Source organism: Daphnia magna, linkage group LG7 (genome assembly GCF_020631705.1).
Source record: "Daphnia magna isolate NIES linkage group LG7, ASM2063170v1.1, whole genome shotgun sequence".
NCBI classification, from domain to species: Eukaryota; Metazoa; Arthropoda; class Branchiopoda; order Diplostraca; family Daphniidae; genus Daphnia; species Daphnia magna.
Window position 1 is genome coordinate 10,727,067 of NC_059188.1, and position 26,391 is coordinate 10,753,457.

Here is a 26,391-nt window from a genome sequence, read left to right on the forward strand (position 1 = left end):
ACTGGAGCGCCAACTATAAACTGCAATGCGCATTCAAAATAATGAAATCGTCTCATTTCAGTTGAAGCCTCTTCTCCGACGAATCGAGTAGGAAAGCACCTGTTATTATATACTAAGCCTTTCAAATGTTTCAACAGTAGAATAATTAAACAATTCCACGTCTTGAATAAATTAAGGAATTACGTGAGACTTCCAACCTCTTTGCAAAAACTCGTGCTAACGTGTATTGCAAATTCGTTTCCCTCGTAATTCATCATTTTTGCGTTGCAGCTCGTCACTCATTGTTTATACCGTTTGGATTTCATCGTTACTGATGGCAGTTATCGTATGGGCTAGGTCGGATGCTGTGAGCATCGGTAATATAGCGCCACTGTCAAAGACCTCCGTCAAAACATGTTGTTCGTCAAAGCCTACTCATTAGTCATTTGCTTCAAATGTGTATGATACCTTTTATTTTAATTTGTTTGTTCAATTGAATTTCACGAGGGTGTATTTTTCGTTTCATTTGACGGATGCCGGGGATGGGAATCGTTTCAATACAATTGCAATCTTGTTCTTCTAGAGTTTCGTTTTGTGCTGTGCAAACAACTTTCCAATCACGCGTGATTCAGTTTGCCACGTGTAACAACAGGAGAAATAGGGTTGCCATGACAAATAGGGAAAAGACAATATGAAGGCTTTGTCGTTCCAGGAACAGTCACGAATGACGCTAACGTTTTCTAATGGCAGTTTCAATCCCATCTTGAGTTTCTGAGTAGAGTAGAAAGAAATTATACGTGGCAACGATCGTGAATGACGTCAAAGACGCTGCGCGTATTCAATTGTTTGTTTTTTTTTCGCTTTGAAATCGAATGACTATAGACTTTTCAAATTTCCAAAAAAGAAAAAAAAAACATGAAATTTGATTGCATAAATTGAAAGATTTCAAAACCATCAGATTGTATACCTCACCTGACCCAGGCTATTGCCCTCTATATAGTTTCTCGTACTTTATTGCGAGTCTTACTGCTTTAACCGACATTTAATCTTTAGTACGTTTTCTTTGGTTGCCTATCAAGAAATTGGATGCGTCATTATTGCTCTTCCGGTTGCGTGCGTGCATCAGGGCGTGGCACGTCGTTTGAACGCCCTCGGCGCTCCGATGATGGCCTAATCAAGCGTGTATGTATATACGAATAGAGCCCAATAATAGATGTCCGGAAATCGTATAGGCTATCTATAATTAGAAAATGATTAGGCCTATTCTTTAAGTATATAACTATAAAAGGATATACTCCCAGAGACTCACGTGACAACATTATTTACATGAATTGCCAAATAGTTTGGTTGGTCCAGTGGCCACGAGCTATGGATGTCTCAATTCAGCACAGGTTAAAACTGGCCGACAATCTGATTAAGGTCAATCTAAAACATGATGAATGAACATTTCTTTAATTTCTTCAACATTTCTTGTGTTACCTTTGTAACAAGCAGCTCAATGGCTCAATGGAAGGCAAAGAGACGTTCTAATCCGTACCTAATGGCCAAGAGCTTTACTCTCTTGATGTTCAATGTCTTTTGTTATCTACAGAGATTAAAGGCCGAATTCTTTTGCTGCTCGACATGATGGAAGATGTTTTTCTGCCTTCAAAGTTTATAATCCGCGATCACGAACTCCAGTCGAGCAGCTTCTTGATCTATATACTCACTAGATCCGATTGTTCGGGTGGTTCGGATGCAGATGCGCCGTGTCTCTATATTTTCCATGGAACTTTATGCAATTCAAGCAGCTTCGATGATTTGTCTTTTGCAAAATGAAGGATTTTCATGCAGAGATTCACGCGTGAGTTTGAGCAATATACTCTATACCATTTCAGTAAATTGAATATAATATGCAGATCAAAGTTGAATAATAATTTCCTCTTTTTTCTTCAATGTATTGATTTATTGGAGAGGTTATGGCGATAGAGAAATGAGAATTGCTCTTATTGTCGCTTGTTCAGTACGGACTGGAATTTAGCAACAGGAAGCCGACGATGAAAGGGACTCGTCGTCGTTCTCCAAAGCGAAACAAGTTGAGACGCGAGGATTCGCTATAGATTTTTCAGTCAAAGTGCATAAAAGCGAAAAGGAGGGCTAACTAATGCAGTTGCACATGAACGAATACGTTGAGCATCCGCAACACTGCGCTATTTTTAGTCTTTTGATTGGATCAATCCCGGACGTAGAGACTCTGTAACACACAAGAGGCACACACACGCGAATATCAGCCGGGCTCAAAGTGTCGGCCCTACAAATTCGATTTTGTTTTTCTTTTTGAAGTTCTCGTTATATAGATTATGTAAAGCAGGCTTCAAGTCTTTTGTTTTCACAACAAAAAAAAAAGAGAGGGGGCCTTAAAAGAATAACCAGGATTTTGGGTACTTGGCTTTACGACATCATAAGACAGCATCCAATCTAACGTTAGCCATAAGAGATCACAAACAAAAAAAGGCTTTTCTCAATCAACTAAAAAACTGGACAACGAGAGCTGCAAATATGCATTTTGTATACATTCACATCAAATAAAAGAATCATTCTTTTTATAGTTGGTCATGCATAATTTGAAATAACGATGCAACCACGTGACCGCCAACTGCCTGTTCATTGGAGTGAAACCGTGTTAAAGAAAAGAAATGATTGGTCGTTCTCTTTTAAATATAACGTTTTGTTCACGACAATGAACCGAACGACCACCGTGAATTTTATTGTGTTGTCCACGCCACTGTACAGAATGGCCGAACGAGTATTGATCGGTTTTATTCCAACACATGAGGCGGTATATAAGCGAACCACTACGTCAATGGTGTGTATATAGAGAGTATAGCCCACAACAATATTCGACCCTGTGCTAAAGCTGACAAGTAATACGTACACACGTGTTAGATAAACAGTTTGTGCTGGGAGTGTATATTCTATATTGCGGGGATGACGCATGTGTTACGCACAGCCAGACGAATATAACAGTGGGGACATGTCATACGTCTTTCTGAAGTCGCGTTATATAAAATACCCTGAAAGCTATTGCATAAATAAACGTCTGCTGAGAGCAGAAGAAACACACAATAAAAGAGGGTAATACGATGACATTTTTAATTTAGGTTAACCCAACTTGGAGCGTGTATAGAAACACAAATAAATCTGTTAATGAAGTGTATAATGAAAAATCGATAATGGCGCACACCTGTTGGCTGTAATTGAAATGGATGTTGAGCTGGACGAATACCGGCCCAACGGCTGTGGTATAGAACGCGGACGCATTAAGTAATCACAGACTCTATTATATAGTTATCGCAGCTGGAAAAACAAGAAAGAAAAGTTGAGTGAAATGTGGAACAAGGCACATCGGTCTCGTCACTTTCGAAATCAAACTCGCGTTGTGTATTAGTTTGGATCGGCCGAATAGATGCGGGAGAGCCACAACAACAATAAATAAAACGATGTTAGCCAATAACGCCCACAAAAATCAACTTTAAAACATCATTAAATGTTAAACGTTTAAAGTGGTTTATAGGAGGAGATTACCGCTATGTTTAACCAATTCAAATATGAAAAAAAAATGAAATACGCGAGGAGCTGATATGAATAAATCAACATGAAGAAATCGTGAGTTAATGCCGATCTTTGTCCCGAGCTATACACAAAAATGATGAAACGTCTTCGACACCAGGACGGACACGCGCTCGAATTTGCACATGTTACTTTGCATGTACAGCATATACAGGGGATATTGCTGTTAAAATTGTAAAAGGCGACACGTGTGCGTTACTGGACGTGCCACGTAAAGCAAAAGGCCGTCCTTGTTTTGTTTTGTTTTCAGAAAATAGGAGATTCCCATCAAAATGGCCGTGCCCTGTTGTCTTGTATATAGCGGCTGTGCATATATTTGCATGCGATACTCTGTCGTTATTTATGCCGCTTTCAGTCTTCATCTTCAACACCGACTGTATCGTTGATGCTTGCCAGACCATCATTTTTCCAAGACACGAGCTTGTTCTTTTTTTCTTTTTCAATATTCAGACAGCTGCAGCTGATGTTGTTTTCGCCATTGTCATTCAGTTTGTGCTCGTAAAAAAAAAAAAAATAGAGAGAACAGAGCACTCCATTGCGGAATAGATGGCGGCTCTCCATCCTCATTTTCATTCTTCACCAACGCCAATATCGTCGACGAAGAGGCTCTCACAAGCTGATGATGGCGTTCGTCTTATTGGAAACAATGAAATATCAAGAAACGAATTCTACGTATAGAGTTTAGTGTTTCCTGATTTTAGTTCGCAGAGTATAAAGGAAAACTAATCGACGCATTTTCTAATCTGAAAACGAACACAGAACGGTCCGTGATCCGTGTCACCTAGGACCTTTACACACACGCCATATGTAGCTAAACATAGCAGACTATTATATAGCAACAATAGGCAATCTATCTATCCACCCCGACCTCTATATATATTGATCGCATTCGACATTAGTTGGTGGCTGGCGGAAAAGCGGAACTTGTCTCGTTCGTTGACACTTTTATTAATCAGTTGCGTTCGACGTGACGAGAATCCACCGTCAAGGTGAGATGTACGAGAGTGGGCGTAAAAGAATAAAAGAAAGGAAGACGTCCATTTTAAAAAATAAATAAATAAAGACTTTTTGTTTTGATTGATGTTTTGTGTTATTAAAAAATAAAAAATTGCCTTTTCTTAATTTGATAAATGTAAAAGAGAAGCAAGACAACGTTGCAGACTTCACATTATTCTCGATGAATAGAAAGAATAGAACGTGGGATGGCCTCTTTTGATGTCAATTTCATGTATCGCCGCACATTTTTCGCTTGCCTCTCACTTTTGATCGTTTCAAATTCTTAGGTATTTAATTGATGTCATTAGCCCGAATTGATTATCCCAATCCGCCTTCCAACATTCCACCCACCATCCTTCAACTCGTTTATCTCTTGTTCTTACTGATGGCGCATCAAGTTTTCTTTCTTCCTTATTTCCTATTATATAGTCGACATATTGCGAATGGCATTTTATTAAGGAATGATTTCCTCCCCCTGTGCACTTGATAGCGGTGAACAAACATAATAGGCCCCCTCTCTCACTATCTAGAAATGATGACGACACAATGTTAGACGATCTGTATACGAGCGGGTTTAACGAGTACGTCGGTCGGCGACATTTTTTTGCTTTGCGACCCAGTCCTTTTGTCATCATTTTCTCGGTAGGGATTCTTTTTCTTATTCTCAATGCTGGTTGGTCTCCTCTTTTTTTATTTCCATGTATATAGAAGATTTTTCAAACTATCGCATTTCACTCGTTCGTATATAGATATATACGTACAGCTGTGTGATATAACAATATAAGAAAGCCCTTCCGGAATAAGAGAGGAAATAAAAAATAACCGGAAATCTTTGATGTATGGAAGCAAAATAGTTTGATATAGTTTCTTATATAGAACTTTATCCGCGCGTTAGTAACACTTTGACTTTGACCGTATATACATTTCGATTAGCGCATGATTTAGTAGACCTATAAATCTATACAGAGGGTCTTGGAAATATTGAAGTCTATTAGAGCGATAGAGATCAGAAAATAGAAAAATGAAGAATCAATGTGGAAAGAGAAATGCTGTGATCAATGATGGCTGTGGATGGCTGTAACACAGCAGGGCTTTGATTCAACAAAGAGAGTATAGATGTGGCCCTGTCAAATGGGGGGGTATCTTCTTTGGACGGAAGAGAGGGCTGTATCTTTTTTTTAAAATCTATTATTGGTCTTCTGTTTCTTTGGTTTCTTTCTTTTTCGTGTATGTACAACTGTTAAAGACATGGACAATGAATGGCTAAATAATTTTTGTTTTTTTACTATTCCGGTTATTTTCCCTTTTCAACTTGGCTTTCGGCGCATCTTTTGATACCCAATGACAAAGTTTAATCCATATATAGAATTAACTGACAGGCGTATGTAAAGTTATCTGCGTCAATCATCTTGTTGAGTTTCTAACGGCAATACATATCGTCTTAGTTAACGGGAACCTGCTGCAAGTCATTGATCATCTCGCCGGAGAACACTGATGCGCTTCCCTTTTGTTTTATTCGAATCTGTTATAGATTTGTGTTTCGATTAAAGTGAACTATATTCAAATTTTATCGGAGATCAATTGTACACACAACTATTCAGAGAGACGTACAACATTTTCACAGATTGATGGGTTATATCACATGTTTTTAATGGACACTGAAGCTTAACAATCGACCCGTCCTCAATTACGTCTTTGTGGCATTTAAACCATAAAAATTGAATGAAACAACAAACCAGTTTCGGTTGCAATTAGAAATTAGACAAATTAAACACCCTTCCCACCCCAAACATATTTACACATTAATTTCTTCGACTGATCTGGCAGTTGTGGCCTGACGATGAATTGCAGACGAATCTAACGATCGTTTTTCAATTGATTTTCTGTTGCACGGCAACGTAGCGCTTCGATTGTTCCCCTGGCTCAAAAACTGCAGAAATTTGGATACATTATTATCATTACACCATCCTGTATGAACCCATCCTAATGTGTTATGATTGAATCGACTGCTACCTGGTGATCGGGCGGAGGAGCTTTGATGGAAAACGGCGGAGGGGACGGAACTCGTACGTTGGTCGTCATGTCGGAGACGACGTTACTGGCGAGAGACAATGGCGGCCGCAGCGGTGCTTGATGTGGCAAAATGGTTTGTGACGTGATGTCCGGATGACTACGCGGATGCTGTTGGCAATGGCTGATGACCAATTGACGCAGATCCGTCATGGACTCGGTCGATTCTGTCGCCCCTCTGCTCTCGAGTTGGCCGTCCGACATTCTCTGCGATGTTCGATCATTTGTTTGTTTTAAATTCAGGAATAAGTTAAGTGCGACCTCTTGACATTCGATTGATTAACGCATTGTCGTTAACTGGACATTGCGTGGGATGTAACAAGAAACGTTTGGAATCGAAACTTACTTGGATGCTGTTCACTTCGTCGCTGTTATCGTCCCCGCCGCCTCGTTTGCATTGGCCGCATCGAGCGCGTCGATAGATGGTCACGAACAAAATGAGGTTGACAATGAGCAGAATGTTGCCCAACACCAGGATGATGCTCAGCGTCGCTTGATTGGTCCAGAAGCCAAAAATGAGCCGACTTTCACTTCCGACGCTGACCGTCGTCACGTTGTTGATGTTGTTCACTGGCGCCGACACCGTCGGCGTGGAGCCCGTCTCCGACGCCATTACACTCGGATTCACCAACGCCCATTCTCCTCCAACTGATTTTGTCACAAAGAAAAATATAGCCGGAATGAGTCTAAGCTTCTGAATTAATTCGGATGAAACGTTCAGTTTTATGGAAAATTCACGTCATTTAAAGTTATCGATTCACCGAAAATGAAGATGGGAGTTCAAACTTGGTCGATTTCCTTGAACAGACTGTCGATTTTTAGTTACCCTTTCCCAAACACAGTTGTCCCATAATTATAATACAGGTAATATGCATATTATTCAGTTTTTTTTTCTTTTTCGATGACCTTTTCTTCTCGGCTTAAGGGATGGGTAACAAAAAATTTCTCTTTCTCCATTTTTGCATAAATTTCAAACGAGGTGGAATGGGGATGGTAAAATGGATGCACAATTTTTATATTACCCATCCTCCGGTATCTCCTTTCTAACCCCCCCTACTCCCCGGAGAGTCTCAAATCCTTTCGCGTCCATAGAATTGTTGAATTTTTAAAATAAATTCTTAAAACTAAAAAAAAAAAAAAAAACCTGGAATTTGCATTTTTAATTTATTCCGGTATTGTCACAGAGAAAAGAAAAAAAAAACAAACTTTCCACTCCAATATATGCAAATGTGCACAATGATATAGACTAATGATTCGATATGTAAATATTTGATTGCAGCCCTGCAAACACGTTACACAGTGTCTGGCGGTTATTTTCCTGGTTTTCGGGAGTCCCACTCTCCTGTTCTTTGTTGTGTGAAATGAAAACGTGGGAAGAGACATCTGGTGCATTTCAACCCCCATCAAATCCACAATCCTTTTTTTCATATATTAAAAATGCTGCAAGCCTTTGCCAAAAAACTTTGAACGTTTCCATGAATTATTTCCGTGAAAATATAAATTTGATGAGTATCGATTTAAAGTGGATATATGTCAACGGAATTTTCTAATTAATTTGGCATCGTCGCAAATCAAATCTGAGGATGACTTTGAGTACGAGATGGCATATCATTATGCAAATAAACCCCTATACACGGTTTGTAAACAATACTGAACGTAGGTTTTTTGTTCGTGAATAGTCTTTGACGTAATTTACCTGATGACGTCTTGTTGATGGTCTTGTTTTGAACGGTGCGCTGGAAGCTGCTGGCCGAAGTGTTGCACTCGACGATCGTTGCACTTGTGCCTGGCTCGGAGTTTGGTGGTGGCGTCGATTCCGGCCAACGATTGATTGACGTATCATTGTTAACTAACCGGACGGCTCCTTGAATTATTCAATTGCAACGTCATAAACAAGGAAACATCTTCTATATTATTACGATGGGGAATTAGGGCAAGATGGGGGCATGTGACAACGGTTGATTTCGATTGTTGAAGGCTGTAGTTTCATACCGTCGTAGAATTGATCAGCTGGAGTGTTATGCTGCTCGAACGAGTGATGATTAGGAGACATTTCAGCGTTGGTGTTGTCGTTTGGTTGGTGCAACTGCGGGATCAGTTGCAGCCAAACAGCAATGGGATGTCCTCGGTAATGGGTTTTCAGTTGGGCGTGTTGTTGTTGCTGTTGCATTCCTTTCGATATCGCATCATTGCATAACAGAAAAATGAAAAAATGAGTCCTTTGTTTCCATTCTTACGTTATACGGTTACGATTAAGCAACTTTGTTTTGACAACTTTAATTCGTGAAAACAAAGAATCTCCAGCAATTTGTCGAGTTCCTGAATGTTAAGTTCAGAACTTTATTCTTGTTCAAGTTGAGGCTCGCCAGAATAAACTTTTGTTGTTCAACTTGAAGAACGCAGTGAACTTTGCGAATGAACCGAGCCGAACTCTGATTCAATCTCAACATTCACTGGCGCATATAATCAATTGTTTTGTTTTAGCTCAGTCGCAAATAAGTAAACCCTTTTCTATATAGGCAATCTAATATGATATCCCCTTTTATTTTTTTGCAGTTGATATCTCGTGATATATTCATACAATTATAATTTATTGATATTTTTTTCCGGAAGGAGGCTCACCAAATACCATGTAGTACTGCGAACGCAGGTTGAATGGCTCCCAACGGAGTTTAGATCGCGGCATCAGTTCGCCTTTGCTCCCGATCTCCAAATTAGGATCGCTGCGCATAAAAAGAAGAAGAAGAAGAAAGACAATGAAATGTGTGTTATAGTTTCGTCAGATCTTGTTTCTCCCTTTTAACATCGTTAACAACTCAATCATAGTTTTCTTCTCTCTTGTGTAATAATTATACAGACAGAGATGGAACTTGCCCAGTGCTGGCGAAGGCCGCCAGAAACGGGAGAAGTTGGGACGACCATGTCTTGGGTTCCTTAACGGCCTCTGTCGCGTTAGTGACGATGTGGCTTGCTGCCTCGTTACCATTAGAATCGGTTAGAAACCCTGAAGCTCCGCTAACTGTGGCGTCCAATTGCAAAGCTTCCAGTTCGTCTCCCGTGACGCTTCCTAGACGCTGTTTCGTTTATTGTTTTTCAGAAAAAAGATTGAAATGAATGATTAGGGTCGTCTTTTGTTTTTTAAAAATACTACAATGATCACAGATATAAAAGATGATTGTATACCATGTTTTTGTTATTACTAAAAAAAAGAGAAAGAGGTTGATGTCATCATCAGCGATGTAGTTGTGACTGACGATGATGCATTTCGTCATACGCACAAAAATGTCTTATCAAGCAGAATCATTTAATTGAATTATTGTTATCCAGTTAAGTCGTGCTATTTCGTGATGGATCGCAAGACGTCGACTGCACGCCCACCCGAAAAACATCGGTCGCATTCCGTTTGTTTGATTTATGTATTTTCGCACTTATTTAAGCCCTCGTGATGGATGATGTCTCTGTTTATCCTTCGCCGCAATCTATTTGGCCCTATAGCACATACATTTATAAACACCATTTGGCCCTATGTCGTATATACGCAACACTATAAAGAGCCATACTTGAAAAAAACAAAACAATGAAATCATTCGAAAAACGTACGTGATATTCTGATTGGTCAACATCTTGCTGCTGATCGTGAAGGACGGGCTGGATGGTTCCAATCTGCCCTTGGTAATGGTAGAAGAAGGTGCCCGAAGGGTTGGTCGATCGCTGGGCGTGCAGGTGAACGACGTGCATCAACGGCGCAACCACAAGTCCGTCACTCAGCGCCAACGAAAGACTGTCCCGCATCGACAAGTCATCCAGGGCCAAAGGACGATCCCAATCCGTGTACTCGTTGCTGCGTTAGGGTTCAATTGAATGGATGAATCGCCTTGGGATGACTGATATGAGTTTTACCGTAAGACGTAAAAGATTTCGTTGAGATGATACTGATAAAAATTGCGGATTAAAGTCCGCAATGTCCGGTCCCTTTTGTCTTCCGTTATGCCGTTCCGCAGATCAGCATCGCTGCGGATGACAGCAAAGCATTCGATGTCAGTAAAACGTGCATGTCCGGAAACAGAAACGAAAAAAACAAGACATCCGGATGACATTCAAGATCAGTGACAGATGAGCAGCACCACTTTGGTTTGACATTTCCTTGGCTACGTGTCAAACGTCTACTTTAAATATCATATACACAGTACGCTAGTCAAAAGCTGAATCAATAAATGCTATAGGTCGATATTGTATTGCAGACTGCATGATTGAAATATCATTTAGGCTTTTGATGAATCTTTCAATCGATACATAGACTGATGACTGCAATTTGAACAATCGCGAACGGATCTAGTGGAACAAATTGAACTTGTTTCAGGTTAAGACTGAGCTGTTGGCTGTTTACAATTTACTACGCCAAGCGGTGCGAAACAAATGATCATTTTATGCTGGCAACACATCCACACTTTCCCGCCGTCTATTCCCGACTTTGCTTCTTTTCATTATTTCCGTAGGACGGGGGGAGGGGAGCACAAACGACGTCAGCAACAAAACCGAACATTTCTTGCATCCCTATAAATGCAGTAGCGCGGCAGCTGGGCACGTGCATTTGCATATTACGCAATCCTTGTACACATATTCCCAATTGGTTGGCAAAGAGAAGAAGGAGAGAGAGGTTGATGATTGAACCAAAATAAAGCTACCGCGGGACTTTATTCTGACGCAGATTTCACCCATAAATCCAGACGGATTCAAACTGTAAGTGCTGCAGGGCTGCGGGATGTGTGTATTCACATGTGATTGCTTTTTTCAGCGCTTGGTGAATCGAATTGTCGTTAGACGTTCACTGCCTTCGTTTGATTATGTGTATAGCAAAGAAACGAAGAAGAATCTATTCGATGAATTGACGCGATTCGTTGAGTTGAGCTCGATTGCAATCTTTACAAAAGCCTTGATTATTATTTTTTCTTTTTAAAGGCACATCTTCCTTTGTTGGATCTCAATCCGAATCAAATGTAAGATGCAGGAAATCGATAAATTTTGTCCTTAAATATTAGGATATCAATTGTCAACGAGTTCTTATTAGACGAGGTTAATGCATTAAATATGAACTAAACAGATTAAATATAAAACTTACCCAGTATAGCGATAGCTTTCGACAGAGGTCACTCCAGCGATGAGCGGAATGCGTGCGAAATCCTCGCTGGACGATTGCATGGCGTGAAGAGGATCGACGGCGACGATGCCAGCGCCATCTATGAACGGCGCGAAGGTTGGACAAAATCGCGGAGTCTCGGCAAGACGAACGGCCATCAGAGAATCGAGCGATACCTTTCGAAGGCAATCGCCAATATCGGCCAGACTCATCTGTTCAAGACTTCCTTGTGATTTCGTGAACGGTTCGCAGCCCATCTGACGCGCCACTTCTGCTTTCAACTTGCCCGCCTGGTGGTTCAGAGCCCACGGACTCAACGCCGAGCCGGACATGAGCACAACCCGCTGGAACAGTCCTATATATTTTAAAAAATAAATAAAATATGCCATGAAGCTGGCAGACAAACAGAAATACATGGATGTGTCCTGTGTTGCCATGCGTGGTTTGGAAATGTTCGAAAAGAGCCCGGGGGGTGCGGGTCCCCGACGAAGGGGAACAAAAAAATGGGGGACACAATCTGTTAACTTGATAAAAAGAATATCAATCTAATATGTAATATATACGCACCCGCGTGCACTCTATGCCTTTCAGTGTTCGTTCAACTTTATTGTTTTGCTCGGCAACACTGTAATCGGATTGGAAAGTGGCAAACAGTCTGGCCCGCCGTCGAAGCCGAAAATTGTGGAAATGAGATTCGTTTTTGTTTTCAAAGATATTTCGTGACACCTTTTTTTCCATTATATAAGTAGACGATTGTTTAGTTTCATATCGGTCTCGTTTCTTTTGCTTTTCTTTTTTTTCTTGTATACTGAAATGAAGTTGATTTGTCAAGTTTTTTTCCTATATCTTTACTTCAGTTTCCAATACCTGGAAACTATACATATATACGTGCCGAAAATAAAAAGAAAAATTGAAAGTGCCTATCGATATTCTTTTATTCACGTATAGCACTCGATGATACAACTGGGAATCGCATAGAAACTGAAAAAAGGCCTTTTTTTTTTGTTTCATGGGAATAGAAAGTTGTCAATATAGCCTACTGCCTATAGCAGCCATCAACGAGACGCGTTCCAGCGTGAAAATCGATAGCGAACTGATGGAGGGTGGGGCGATAACGTCAACGAAGACATTCGTGAGTGCATTTGATCCGCATTGAAAAACCAAAACGAAGTGTCTTTGAACAAGTGCTATTTTCAATTGTGACTCACTCAGCTGTCCGCTATTAACATCTCGTGAACGGGATTCACGATTTGATAAAGACATTTCATTTTTTTTTTTTTTTTAAATAAGATTCTTCCATCATCACCTTCTGCTCAAAACATTTAACCGCAAAACAAAACCAAACAAAATTGGCGAGTTGTCACTCGCTGGCCATCCGCGCGCACAAAAAGCCTAACGCGCACATTTAAAACCAGTTACTTTGGCATTATCGTAAATCCTCGTCATGCCGAGGCCGTTCCATTATTTGATGTGGGAGTGGGAGAAAAGTGCACGAGGATATTATAGGTCTCTTGAGCATTCAATTTCGCAAAAATAATTGGTTTCACTAGACAGCAGAGAGCTGCGTCTATAGCGGCTCCCGCGTTCGTCTCGGGTGTTGTGTGTTCCGATTTAATGAAGCCGAAAAAAACTAGACGGCTCTCACCCACCCCCAACAAAAAGACGTATATACTGCGAATTCATTCTGGCTATATAGCCTATAGAAATTGCGCAGAGTTTCAGCCGTTATCATGTCGTTATTTATATGGCGAGGGCCGGATTAACCCGCTATCAAAAACAAAATAATCGTCACTGTTTTGGCTTTTTATTGTATTTTAAAAAAAATCCGGTTGCATCACACGACGCGTTTTGTCATAGCGCGGCATTCCCGTTTTCGTATATATGTAACGTTCTGTGTCATTTGCATATATATAGTTTCTTGGTGGCGCTCACATTGCTCCACTAGTCAAGTGAAATGAAATGTAAGATATGCGTTGATTAATAGATTCCAATGAACAACCGCCAGCAAACCATTGGTACAACTTTAAATACAATCGTTTATCGATTTCTTACAGCAAAATAAAACAAAAAACGTTGAAACTATTTGCTGATTCTCTTATATACTTAATAGGTGTATAACATTATATCAGTCTTGTATGATGTATAGAGCAGCAATCCTGGACACAATGTTTTTTGCTGAGCTTAACGTTTCGTATGTATTTTGTCGGATTTCAGTTGCGGTGTTTGTGCATTCGTGTGCAGAAAAATAGCGTGGGATAGGTTGAAAGCTCGGGACTGTAATCCTTTATATACAATCGGCATGCAAAAATTGCAAGTTTTTTTCCTGCTGACGCCAGCCTTCCTATCGCGAATTCATGGAAAAGATAATCTCTTCAAAACTGAGATGCCGTTAGAGCTCCGATTTTCGTAAACAATCTGATTGATCCGCCATTCTCCGTTGTACCGATGCAATCCAATAATTCGTGATGCTGTTCTCGATCAACCATCAATCTCCAGTAGAAACTATAGGCTCCGAACATTAAAGTTGAACTCATTTTTACACAGCAAGAATAATACAGCAGCCAACTATAGTTTCTATACAACCTTCGATGTATAATAGATATAACAGTCTCTATTATTATTTGCATAGTGGCCCTTGTAAGGCAAGCGACGATCAAAAGAAGAAAAAAACATCGTCAGAAAAAGGGAAACACTTGAGACGAATCGAAAACCATCGTTATGTATAGTATATATAGTCAATGGCCTAAAAGGCTGGTACAAATCTGCTGAAGCGCAACGCGAGGAAATTCATCGAATAACAGAGAGAAGCGCGTCTCACGCTATATTGTTCGCCTTTGATTGAATCAGTCGTCGGCTCGAAGCACATTCAGTTCCATAAAAAAACACAGAATATAGCTCGTGTCCCGCTGACGTCCAGGAAGTCTGCTTTGCCAGTTGCCGAATATTTACACGCGCGCGTCGCAAGAAAGGCGGCCATTGTGAATGAGGACTCGAGCTAAAGTCAACATCAAGATGTATATATATACTAGTCTACTGCTACTGCGTTTACTGAAAGCTTAAAACACCAGCAAAAGTTTTCCTTTCACGATCTGTATTGGGATTATGGTTTTCTTTCATCTTTTTTTTTTTGTGTTGTTGTTGAACGCCCCAAACTTTTTGTTTTGCCGCGTGTTTCTTTGAGAAAGTAGATGAGCTTTAGACCCTATACAGGAAAAAGAATAACACTGGGAACTTTAGTGTAATACATATAACTGGGTGGTATGCGATTGCAACCCAATCCCCAGTTAGCGATTAGAGCCTGGGCAGCAGACGTCACAAAAGGCTTGGGCTCAAATAATATTCTGCACACGAAATCCACAGCAGCTCGACTTGCATTCCAACATAAAGCTACCGCGGTATATTATAACACCAGCCACACATGCAGCGTAATATTAATGTTTTTTTTTTTTTAAAGAGAGGAGAGAACTGAGTAAAAAAAATAAAAGATAATGTCATGTAACAGACGTGTGTGCATATTGGCCGCGTTCCCTTTTGAATATAAGGACTGCGTGACCCGTGAAAAGAAAGAGTCTCTTTAGCTTCTTTCTTTCTTTTTTTGCCATGAATATCTGATCTCGTCTCGTCATTGCCGCACTCTGTAAACTTTTCTATGTAGCCTAAAGAAGTTTCCGTTTCTTTCTGATGTGCGCATCTAATCAAAATCGAACGAGGGGGGGACTATACGGTTGAAGAAAAGGGAAAAAGAAGTGAGTATATATATAGTATATAGGCTTTATTCAGCGTATAGAAACTCGATGATGCACAGTAACTACAGTCAACGACATGGAAATGATTTGAAGAGAGAAAAAAAAGGGGGGGAGGAGGAAGACGAAGATATGAATATCTTATATAGACGAGCTGCTTGACAGATGGATAACTTAAGGCAATAAACGCTTCTCCGTGATTTTTTTTTCCACGTTAGTCTACGAGTTTAAATAACAAACTCGATTTCTTTTTAATGGTTTTTTTTTTCAGTTTCTCTGATTTCGGTTGTATCCGGCTTTATACTTTAAAGCCATTCTCTTGTATAGCCTAACTGTATATACGATTACTCCAAGTCCCAACGGTAAGAAGTTGCTCGATTTTCATATACATCTCACAATTCGCGTAGCCAAACTTCTACATTGTTTTGGCCGAGAGCTCTGCCGATGCGTCTTTTGTGTGTCGCAACTTGGATTTATTTCGAAGATAAAACTTTTCAGCAACTTGTGTGCACGCTGGTGCTTATCGGCGATACACTCCCAATAATCACAAAATATTGTCCCTCTCTCTCTATCTATTTTAAAAATGAAAAGACAATCTTTCTTTCCCTACACCTTATATATGTACTACCTATATACACCTTATGACAAGAGTTTAAGCAACCATAAAAAAAGAGGGATGCGATTTGAAGAGCCCTGGTGATCTATCGATCGATTATGGTGGCTTTACAGAAGCCGATGCTGACAAGTATACTTTCCATCAACCTTGTTTTAATTTGCTAGGATAAAACCGTTGTAATATCGTATTATCAGTGTCGGCATATAATCGGACGAAGAAAGGAAGGCGAGAAATCATTTTCAGCGGTTGAAAGTCAAAAGATCAAACGGTATATAGTAAGACTATATAGATAGAGAAAGAAAGAACATGGGATTTGCTGTGCCCCAACAGCCGGAATCCAGTTATATAGGCATCCCATATGTATAGATTTGTTGATATTCGATTCGATTGACTGGTGGAGAAATTCAGTTTTTTTTTTTCATCCCGGTTTGTATAGATCTTTTTGTATTTTTCTACATCTTTGGGTTCGGTTTGTTTTATTATGTCAATGTGTCAGACATATATACGGAGAGCGCATAATTTTGTCTCTGTCAGTTTCTATTTCAGGGCCATAATCGCAGGGACGCTGTCGAGTCTTGACAGATCGATGACAGAAAAGAAAAGATCCTTTCCAGTTCTTTGGCAGGATATTATATTTCAACTTTTCCCCCCATCATAAAGGGGGCCCCTTTATACAAAAGAATTAAAGAGTCTATTTTGCTGGGAACCCTTTTTTCTTATATCTCCCATCTGATGGGGAGCCATTTGGCTGGGCCCAACCGGAATACAGCAGAGCTGTTCGTATATAGATCTGTCGAATCTATAGAACGGAAGCTTTCTTGTCGTTCAAGACATCTGAAACTTCATTTTGGCTGCCAGATCATCAACGTATTAAAGTCTAAAAACAAAAAAACAATCAAGCAAATCTTTTATCTGAAATGGCTCTGTTATATATACCAGACAAAAACCTCTTGTAATATAATCTAAACTGATATACGGTATACCTAATGCGCGTTACACACACGTTGAAAACCTTGCGTCATGCCAATTGTGTAATCATTATAAGAATTTCAAAGATTGGAGATGATCGCATGATCGCTGGGTCAGCTATTATTGCGGTGTACAACCCGCTAAACCTCCATTATAGTTGATGGACTGCTACGTGTATCTAAAGGCTATAACTTTGATATTGCAGAAGATAGAAGAGCGGTCACACACTAGGGATCAGAGTGGAGAACGGAGAAATCGATAATGCCACGTTAACCATTCGTATATATTTTATATATACGAGACTGGTGGTCAATGTTGGCACACAAAAAAAGGGGGCGACCAAATATTTCCAAAGCACCAGACACACATCACACACACACACACAAAAGAGGCAAAATGCAATAGGACGGTTATAGAAGAATGAGCCAACTTACCGGCTGCTATTGGCGAGATCATGAGAAGATTGACGAGAGCGGCGCCCGTTCCATGGCCACTTAACGTGACACGGCCGGCATCGCCACCGAAAACGCCAATATTGTCCTTTGACCACAGCAGAGCCGCCACTTAAATGACCGAGACAATAATAAATAAAGAAAATGAGCGAATATTATACAGGCAATGATCTTTCATCTTACTGATATCCAATAAGCCGTAATTGCCCTGCGTCGGAATGGCACTTTTACTTTTGCCACGCACATGGCCCGGCGTTGGACTAGCTGCCGTCTGCAGGAATCCTAATAAGAAAGGATGACGTAAATCATTTACAAGATATTCTCTTTCGTACAAGCAAAAAAATAAAAAAACGCCATTTATTTTGATTGCATTTTTATATGATGATATAAATTCAAGTTCAATTGGCTTCGTTTTTCCTTGAAAATGGCCGTTACAATCAAATGGGAATAGCTCATCCTTTAGCCAATGGTAAGGAGGATAGATCAAGTCTAATGTTTTTTTTTTGGGGTGATGGGTTATCGTTTATCAAATGGCAGACGAATGGTAATTTACCTAGAATGCCGAGACGGTAGTTGAGGGTGACGACAACCATACGACTTTTGGCTGCCAATGTTGCGCCATCCATCAAGTGCCCGGCACCCCAAGTGTAGGACTCGCCGTGAATGAGCACCATGACGGCCAACGATGCTGGCGTCGTCGTTCCACCTCCAACAAATCCTGGTGTAACATGGTTTGTTGAAGATGCAGTTTTGATTTGATCGAGATGTTCGGTTATCGTTTGAAAATATACAAAGAGCTACTTTGCTGCAGTTTAAAATATAAAAAAACAATTGAATTTGTCGTGTATGCGCGCACGGATCTCGAAACAAAAAACGTTGATGCTTCATCCTTTTTTGCAATATTTCACATCATGAAATTCAATTCACTGCTGGATATACTCTAGATATTGAATTGATTGTAAATGGATGGAGAACGAAGAGTCAACGGGTACGTTTCTTTTCTATAGAACAAAACACTTCCGAGCGTTTGCTTTTGTTCTTCAACATCGATTTCTTCGACCGAGAGAGGGTTAGATGACTGGATTACAATCAGAAGGTACTTGACTGATGACCATTGTTCTTAAATAATCGCAGACAAGGTGAATATGCAGCAAAAGTCATTACAAAATCTGGCGGGCAAAAGAGCTGATTGCACAATGCGCTGTTGAAACGATGCGTTTTGTATGAAACCTGTCGGATCGATAGCTTCTTCTCAGTCCAACAACAGAAAAAGGATTAGAATGAGAACTTGCATATGACGATAGTTTTATGATTGGCAAGATATTTATCGCGCATAAAGTACCGTACATCACGCGCGGACTTTACGATTGAAGTTCACGGACTGTAATCAAGTTCTCTCTTTCCGAATCGGCCCGTCTAGTTGGCGAAGACATTTTCGTATGGCGTTTGTCACGTCCTCTATTCCACGTATTTCAATCAGTCAAGTTGCGTCTTTTCAGTTCACACCAACAACGTTCTATATACATGTACGAACGTAAAGTGGTCAAGTGTGTTAACGAACGTGACGCATATAACCAGCTGCTCGGTGTAATATATTCACGGACCAAAGTTATGAACGAAAACGAACAGACTGAAACTATATACACAGAGTGTATGTAGACAGGAAAGCCATGTCCTTTGGTGTGTGTTTTAATTAGAATGTCGAGGTGTTGGGAGCTGGGGCGCCGTTCCAACGTTCGAATCAAAGTGACGAAACGTCTCAAGCGTCGGTTTACTTGCATATTCATTCTTATTGATGACTGAATTATGTGTCAAGAAAGAGCATGATCATTATCAGGGGAAGTTCTACCTTTTGGGACTCGAGTTTGCTATTTACCAACGGGCTGCTCGGCAAAAAAAATGTAATTACGGGCCAAGAATATTAAATCATAAAAAGAAGAAAAGTTAGCGAACCTTCGGAAGGAGCGTAGACGTTGAGATAGAGACAGTCTTCACTTTGATTGGCCAACATCAGTTGCATCCTTTTCAGTTGGTAGTAGCGAGCTCGGGGCATCGTCTCCAAACTGGCAGTTCTGCGTGAGAACAAGTCGTTTTGAATATCAATCGAATTCTACATCATTTCCATATAGAAACTTATAAGCCACGTGAATACTAAATATACCAACACGGTCTTATGGCAAGTCAGGGCCAACCGGCCAAATATACGTGAAATTGATATTCCAACATAGCCAACGATGATGTGCATATAGTTGTACGGCCACGTGTTTGATTGCTAATAGTTTAGCAGCTATTATTCCACGCAATTTCAACATCGGGAATGAAAGAAGATTATGGGCACGCCATCAAACGAAATTCTTTCACTTTTACACTCCTCTTTTTATGTATGTCACTGGTGACAAATCACTTCTGGCCACCGACCAATCGTCGTGTGACAAAGAGCCCAAACGATCAACTCGTTGGTGCGAGTGACATTTCGATTTATTTATCAAACGTTTAAGAATCGATTCTTGGACCAAATAAAAAAATAGTCACATCGTGTTGGGTCAGTGAGCTTTTACCCGCGAGTGCTGCGTTATTCTCAATGTCAAGTGTACACCGGAGTTCTTTTAAAGCTTTTAAGAGATCGATCTGTTGGACACCTTATAGCCTTTGAAATGCGATATGTTGCTGGCGTGCAATCTGCACTATAGTGTTAGCCGATTCCCCCCTCGAGTCAGTTATTGTCTTTCAGCGTCCCACTTCACTTTTGCCCGTCTAAAATATGTAGTAAGTACCTGCCATTTGAAGACTTTGTATATATAGGGTAAAGCTGGGCATTTAAGTGAAGCGTCTATACCTTCTTGCAACGGCTATGTGTTCTCTCTCTCTCTCCTATAACAAGGAGAGGATGTTTTGTCAGATTTTGCAATGTTTTGTTCGATAGAGTTTGCTAGTTGGTTTCCATTTGCATTAAAAAATGTACATCTTTTCCTGCTTAGTTTTGTATACGTACTATGTTTTTAAAAAAATGATGAAAGGAAGAACTGTGTGTATATAGTATCTAAAAACTTTGATCTCTTTGAGGAAAAAAAATAAAATGCATTATTCTACGAATATACTATCATAGGAATACATTAATTAGTGCGACCGACCCACACACATTAAAAGGACAAAAAATCGATGATCATGTGCACCTGTTAGCCAAAGGAGGCAGCTGTTGAGGACAAGCTGGGGGTAGTGTATTGGCTGGGCGAATGCCCTGCCAAGGACCTGGACTGGCTGGTGGCAAGTAACGCAACGGACCAACGGGCGCAGCGGCGTATGGAATTCCCAGAAAGGCCTCCACCGTTTTCTTGCTTGCACCGGCATTGATGAACTTACGATGACTCGCTGTAAGCACAAGGAAAGTCAAGTCAAAACTTAGCAATCATCCGAATGGATTCAGATTTTACCCAAGTTCTACTCCTAACTAAGAATAAACTTTTGATTTGATTTTAACAATCCAATTTTGAGGCAAATGGGTATAGGGAGATGTCCATGCGTAGGTAGCAACAAACTAACTGCTAAAACAAAAAGCTAACGATGACACAGCATCAAAACAAAGTTTGAAAGCATCGAATGATTGCATGATATTGACCCAGTAGCTACATGTACATTCATAGATGTTATACCTGGCGTGGTAGTTGTCGTCGTCAGTGGTTGGGTGGAACTGCCGTACAGCGTCAATCCACGCAAGTTTCCGTATTTAGTTCTGATCACTCGACCGAAACCGGCTGACGTGGATGGGATCGAAGCAGCGCTGGCCCAGTCCACTGGGCAGCAGTGCAACGTGACCGATGCAACGAAGAAAAGTAGCAACAGCTTGACGCAACAACAGACGCCATGGTCTTTAGGGCTGGCCAGCAGCTTCATCGTTACATCGCGCATCACTGGCGACCACGGACACGGCACATCGATGATTCAGTTCAAGTACAGGCACGATCTACGCATACCACATCCAACTGGAACCGCAATCTAGTTCTCGACGCCCACTTGTATATGCTATTAGTAACGATGGTTATCACGTTTTTTGTTTTCCTTGACCAACCAATCGATCCGAATGGACACCGTTAGGTGTTAACAGCAGCAAAACTGCGCTGAAACGGAAAGAAAACGGGATATGAAATGGCGTTGATTAGATCTCGTGGAAGACACTGCGTGTTCAATCGTAAGATGAATCTTTTATATCCAGTGGTGTGAGAGAACAAAAAAAAAGAAATGACCCATGGACGCAGTACATGTCTGTAGGAAATACTTGTGTTGAATTTTTAGTATTTCATGCCACGCTCTACCGCCGTTCTCCTATAAACTCTCAATTTCCATACATTAAACGTGACCACGCCCCACCCTTTTTTTTTTTTGGTCCCCATAAAAAAGTCGGGGTAGCTCTAAATGACTTGACATTGTCGAGAATGTCAGCCATGAATAAAGACGAAAATTGGGTGATTGAAGAAGAGCTATACAGGGGGGGGGGGGGCCACAAATGTCCAATGCGATTGGAGACAAATTCGCTGCAGATTATTAGGAATTTCTCGCCTAGAAAAGTAAGAGACTATTGATCGAATCGAAAGAAAAAGTCGCTATACAATTGCTTATTTCTCAGCTTCCATTAAGATAATTACAGGCTATTAATTTGGGGATCTTAGCCAAACAGAACCACACACACACACACACACAACAAAAATCTGCAGATGGATAAAGCAGCTCTTTTGTTCTTATAGCATTCCGCCTGGACGCGTCTGTGTTGCGAGCGCAGCAACTGTGTGTTTTTACAATCGAGTTATAGATGTGGAGCCATTCGTTTTAGTTGTTTTCCGCTGTCTCGCAGAAGCGAAATGAACTTGGCGCTGATGGGGCCTGCAGGTCTTTAATGCCGAGGGTGACTCTCCGTTTTATGCTTCTAGCACTTGGCCTTTATTTATGTTTATTTATATCATTGGGTCTTTTTTTTTTTGGGGGACTCGAGTAGGCGGAAATGAAAGTGCGCGCTTGTCTTCCTCTCTTTTGTCTTGCATCCGTGCCGATCTGACCGCCGCTCTTGTACTGCGCAGTGTGGTGTGTTCCTTTTCGTATAAAGCCTTCGAAAATTTGCCCTTCCAAAAGGTTTGTCGCTTCAGCGGTTGGAACACAATTCAAAATGGTCCTTTCTCAGTTTCAGTTTTTTTTTTCAATCAGGAATAATGCGATTCATCTCATCTTCTTTTAAGCTTTGAAGGGCCAATCGTTTCGCTAAATCAAATATATAAAAAAAAGATGCCAGTCCATAAACCATTTTTTTTTTTTTTGCTTCTTGGCTCAAGAACCGCAAAGTAATGAAAGCGTTTGAGTGTCTTCTCTTCCTCGCGGCTCAAAGATATTGCTTCCGCATGTTTAAAAGAAACAGGAAAAAGAATGAATATGTATGCATATAGGCGAACCGCAGTGTGTAAGGGCGAAAGCCTACGTTGTCTATGCCTCCGGTGAATTCGCGGGATTGCCATTATTTCCTACCTGTCTTCTTTCCCGAACGATATTTATGACTGCGACAGCTTTTTTTAAATGAACCGGCAAAACGGAAAAGAAAGGGAAGAAAAACAATTCACACCCATTGCGCAACGAAGGCCTATAAAAGGCTGCATGAAAACTGTGTTGTTTTTGAAAAATACAAAACAAAATCTGTCCGTGCGGATAAAGCGCTAGAGTCGGCCATAGTGGGGCAATTAAAGTTCTTCTTACCCGATAACATTGGCAGGTAAAACACGGAAGATTGCAATCAATAAATTCGAGCGGGAATTTGTTTGTCACTGAGCCACGTTTCATCACTTTTGTGCACCGAACAAGATTCAAAAAGTAATTGCGTGTCGCGTGTTACTTTATATGGTGCCATAAAAACGGGTCAAGCGCTTGCAAAAGGCGCCAAGCAACTGGAAATACCCGGAAAAAAACAAATGGGAGCGATGCTCGAGTCTCGGAATCGGCCAGCTTGGATGACACATGCGCTGTTCGATGAGCAAAGCATTCCGTCGCTCGAGCACCTTGTACTGTGCGCGTGGAATTTTGCAATATATACTTGCCGTGAAGAAAACAAACAACCGTACGTACGACACGGAAAGATTAAATATGCAACCATCAACAATTCCTATGGTAATATATTGACCGTTGAAATAGTCGGTGCCTCTTTGAGAGATGAAGGGGTCTTTTTTTTTGCAAAAGTAAGTAGCCCAGTCTTAGCATATAAGAAAATGGTATACACAGTCCGAGATTATTTATGTGACCATGAAAAAATGTTGCATCTTTATACCCTGAGGCTAGGTTCATATCAAGGAAAGGAAAAGATCTTTATACTATGAAATATATACACTGATGGTCGCCGGATGATATCATCGTCAGCCTTCCGGGCGGCTTGTAGTCAGAAAATATATAAGATCGTAATACTCTTCCGGTGTACATCTGTTAATACAATTTCTCCCGATAGATTCTTATTTTATTTTATTTTATTTTTTAGAGAAGAAGTTTGAACAGCCTCGAGTTATTCCTTTTCCCACGCGATTCTTCTGCGGGATTCTTGCAGAGTTTTCCGAAGTCTTCCCAGTCATATACTATAGAGAAAGCATTTAGAAAAATACGATACGGTTTGCAATGAATTTTGCTATTTACATACAAAATTGGCATCGATCGAAACACATTCAGCAACGAAATAATGTGCTGCTTTATTGGTACAAGGCAAATATGGCACTCGTTGCAAACAGATGAATTATACATGGTCGCAAATGTATTTGTGGGAAAGGCACGATAGGCCGTGATGCGAAGCTGAGCTTGACATTTCTCCGAGACATATTAAATAAATAAATTTAAAAAAAAAATACATAAATGACGAATACATACGGCTATTATGAACCGTCTGTATATAGGGCAGCACTGTTACGTGACAATCAAATGGAAAAGAGGAAATAAAAGGCCTTGTCATCTTCTTCTCTTTAAAAAAAAAAGAAAAAAAGATGTACACTCGTTCCGACTGTTCCGTCCGTGTTCTTTTATCGCAGTGGCGCACATATGTCTGTGTGGAGCAGTGTATCATTATTATGCAATATATCTCCACTTTATCTATCTTCAACCGACAGATTCCATTGATGTATATACGCTGGAGTGGCCCATCATTTTGCTGCGCAACACGCTAGGCTTTTTGTTTCGTCATATCGCACCAGCTGCGCTTGATTTGTTTTCATGTGATACAGCAGTGTGATCGTAACAAAAGAAACGGCCTTCGTTCCATTTCCCGGCACTTCGTTCAAGGACCAGAGAGATATTGTTTGCTGTTCATCCTATACAGCATATATAGTCCAGCATTCGCCCATTACCACTAACGCTGCCGCAGAGGAGTGATGAGTTCTTTCGAATCGCCTCTCATTGGTCGCTGAAAGAGCAACAGTGAATGAACACAGAATTAAAATGAATTGAGATGGAAACACTCATTTCTTAATTCGCCTCTTGATTTCATGTAGCTTTTGCGAAGAATAACATTTCAGAATGAATCCATATGTCGAGGCTGATATGAAACGCATAATTGAGATGGCCTTAAACTTTTTTTTGATCCATTAGGGAGAGGCGCTTGACAGATCAGCAATTATTCACCATCTCATCTAAATCTATCTCGATTAGTTGTGTCGGCTTTTACGTTTTGAGCGACACGCCGTCAATCGTCGGCTGATTGCATCGCACTGATGTGATGATCTACACACTAATAAGAATGTGTTGCTTGTGATGAGCACCAGTTTGACGTATAGTTGTTTCTTATTTCTTGGGGATTTCAGTTTTGATCTATTAAAGACGTGCATCAACTCTCTCAACAGTATATATAGGCTCATTAAAATGTTGAGTTCGTTCTACGGAATAGGTTTCGTAATGAAATTGAAGTGCGATATATCCGAAGAGCAGTTTTCAGACAGAGAACAACAACATTAGTATTATTTTGTAGGTAATATTATACGCATTGAATTTTTGATACTCCCCAAATCTGCTGTGTATATAGACTTTTTGGGATGAGCTGTGTAGTTCCTCAACAGGTGATCTTTCAACGGCCTTGTTATACAATTCAAGAATATCTAAACATGTTTCCCATCTTTCTGTATATATACTATAGCCTACTTTAGTTGCGAATTTTAAAAGCCGTTTGTAAATCAATGACGCAGAAACGAATCGCTTAGCATAACGGCTGCTTTCCACGCCGTTATCCTCTTACAAAAAATAGCAAAAAACAAGCGTGTGACATTTCTACTTACAAGAATTTTTCGCTTACATTTTTGAAAGATTCTTTTGCGGAATAAATGTAGTTGTTTCCCTTTATTTCCAGTTTAAACAACAATAGTTTTGTTTTTCTCCCTTTTTCAATGTTTACTTATAAAGATTTATGAAACGGGTTGTTGACTATGAAAATTCTTCGTCTACACCCGATGAAAAGTATGACGAAATTCCACCTACACTGTAAACAAGGTAAATCACAAATCGACAACGTTCCTCACATTTATGTGCAGGCGTTTGGGCGAGAGGGTGCAGCACACACGATCTATATCTTGTATCCATTTTATTTATCTCGCATATTGATCGGAGTAAATAAAGCAGCTCTGCGGCTGCTGTTGGGCATAGAGAGCGAAGTTTCTCGACACACTTTAATCAAATGTGCCGACGCGAGTTTGCCTCCTAGCTGGCAGAACAAAACCGAGGAAGAGAGGACACACAAAAAAAAATCTGGGAAAGCTTTAGAAAAAAACAACGATGACAGGTATAATACTTTTCATGGGAAAAAAAAATAAAGATTCTGCCGAG

General features: G+C 40.4%; 1 protein-coding gene and 2 long non-coding RNA genes across 4 annotated transcripts; 1 reads left to right on the forward strand and 2 right to left on the reverse strand.

Annotated features, from left to right (window-relative positions):
• Positions 1 to 472: 472 nt before the first annotated feature.
• Positions 473 to 1,377, reverse strand: LOC123474579. Its single transcript, XR_006649367.1, has 3 exons — positions 1,289 to 1,377; positions 1,036 to 1,216; positions 473 to 750 (listed from the first exon to the last, which is right to left on the reverse strand). It is a non-coding gene; the product is annotated as an uncharacterized LOC123474579 (long non-coding RNA).
• Positions 1,378 to 6,074: 4,697 nt separating this feature from the next.
• LOC116927672 (neuroligin-1-like) lies at positions 6,075 to 23,477 on the reverse strand. The gene is made up of 17 exons (XM_045176811.1): positions 23,305 to 23,477; positions 21,222 to 21,686; positions 20,745 to 20,940; positions 19,525 to 19,643; positions 18,125 to 18,289; positions 17,755 to 17,853; positions 17,554 to 17,682; positions 11,774 to 12,146; positions 10,555 to 10,665; positions 10,255 to 10,495; positions 9,529 to 9,728; positions 9,277 to 9,377; positions 8,647 to 8,826; positions 8,351 to 8,518; positions 7,001 to 7,302; positions 6,598 to 6,861; positions 6,075 to 6,514 (listed from the first exon to the last, which is right to left on the reverse strand). Exons 2-17 carry the CDS (start codon positions 21,475 to 21,477, stop codon positions 6,380 to 6,382), a joined length of 3,039 nt encoding a protein of 1,012 aa, XP_045032746.1. The 5' UTR covers positions 21,478 to 21,686; positions 23,305 to 23,477; the 3' UTR covers positions 6,075 to 6,379.
• Positions 23,478 to 25,341: 1,864 nt separating this feature from the next.
• LOC116927647 lies at positions 25,342 to 26,341 on the forward strand. 2 transcript variants are annotated; one of them, XR_006649368.1, is made up of 3 exons: positions 25,342 to 25,631; positions 25,972 to 26,058; positions 26,185 to 26,341. It is a non-coding gene; the product is annotated as an uncharacterized LOC116927647 (long non-coding RNA). The 2 variants fall into 2 exon arrangements; XR_006649369.1 differs by having other exon boundaries at positions 25,342 to 25,543.
• Positions 26,342 to 26,391: the final 50 nt, after the last annotated feature.

Excerpts from the sequence above, each read along its gene's own strand:
- LOC116927672 (XM_045176811.1), bottom strand. The coding sequence starts at position 21,477 with ATGCGCGATGTAACGATGAAGCTGCTGGCCAGCCCTAAAGACCATGGC. Across the intron at positions 10,666-11,773 it reads GAAAGCTATCGCTATACTGG|CGATGCTGATCTGCGGAACG; the intron begins GTAAGTTTTATA and ends TGTCATCCGCAG. Across the intron at positions 7,303-8,350 it reads CATCAACAAGACGTCATCAG|TTGGAGGAGAATGGGCGTTG; the intron begins GTAAATTACGTC and ends TGACAAAATCAG.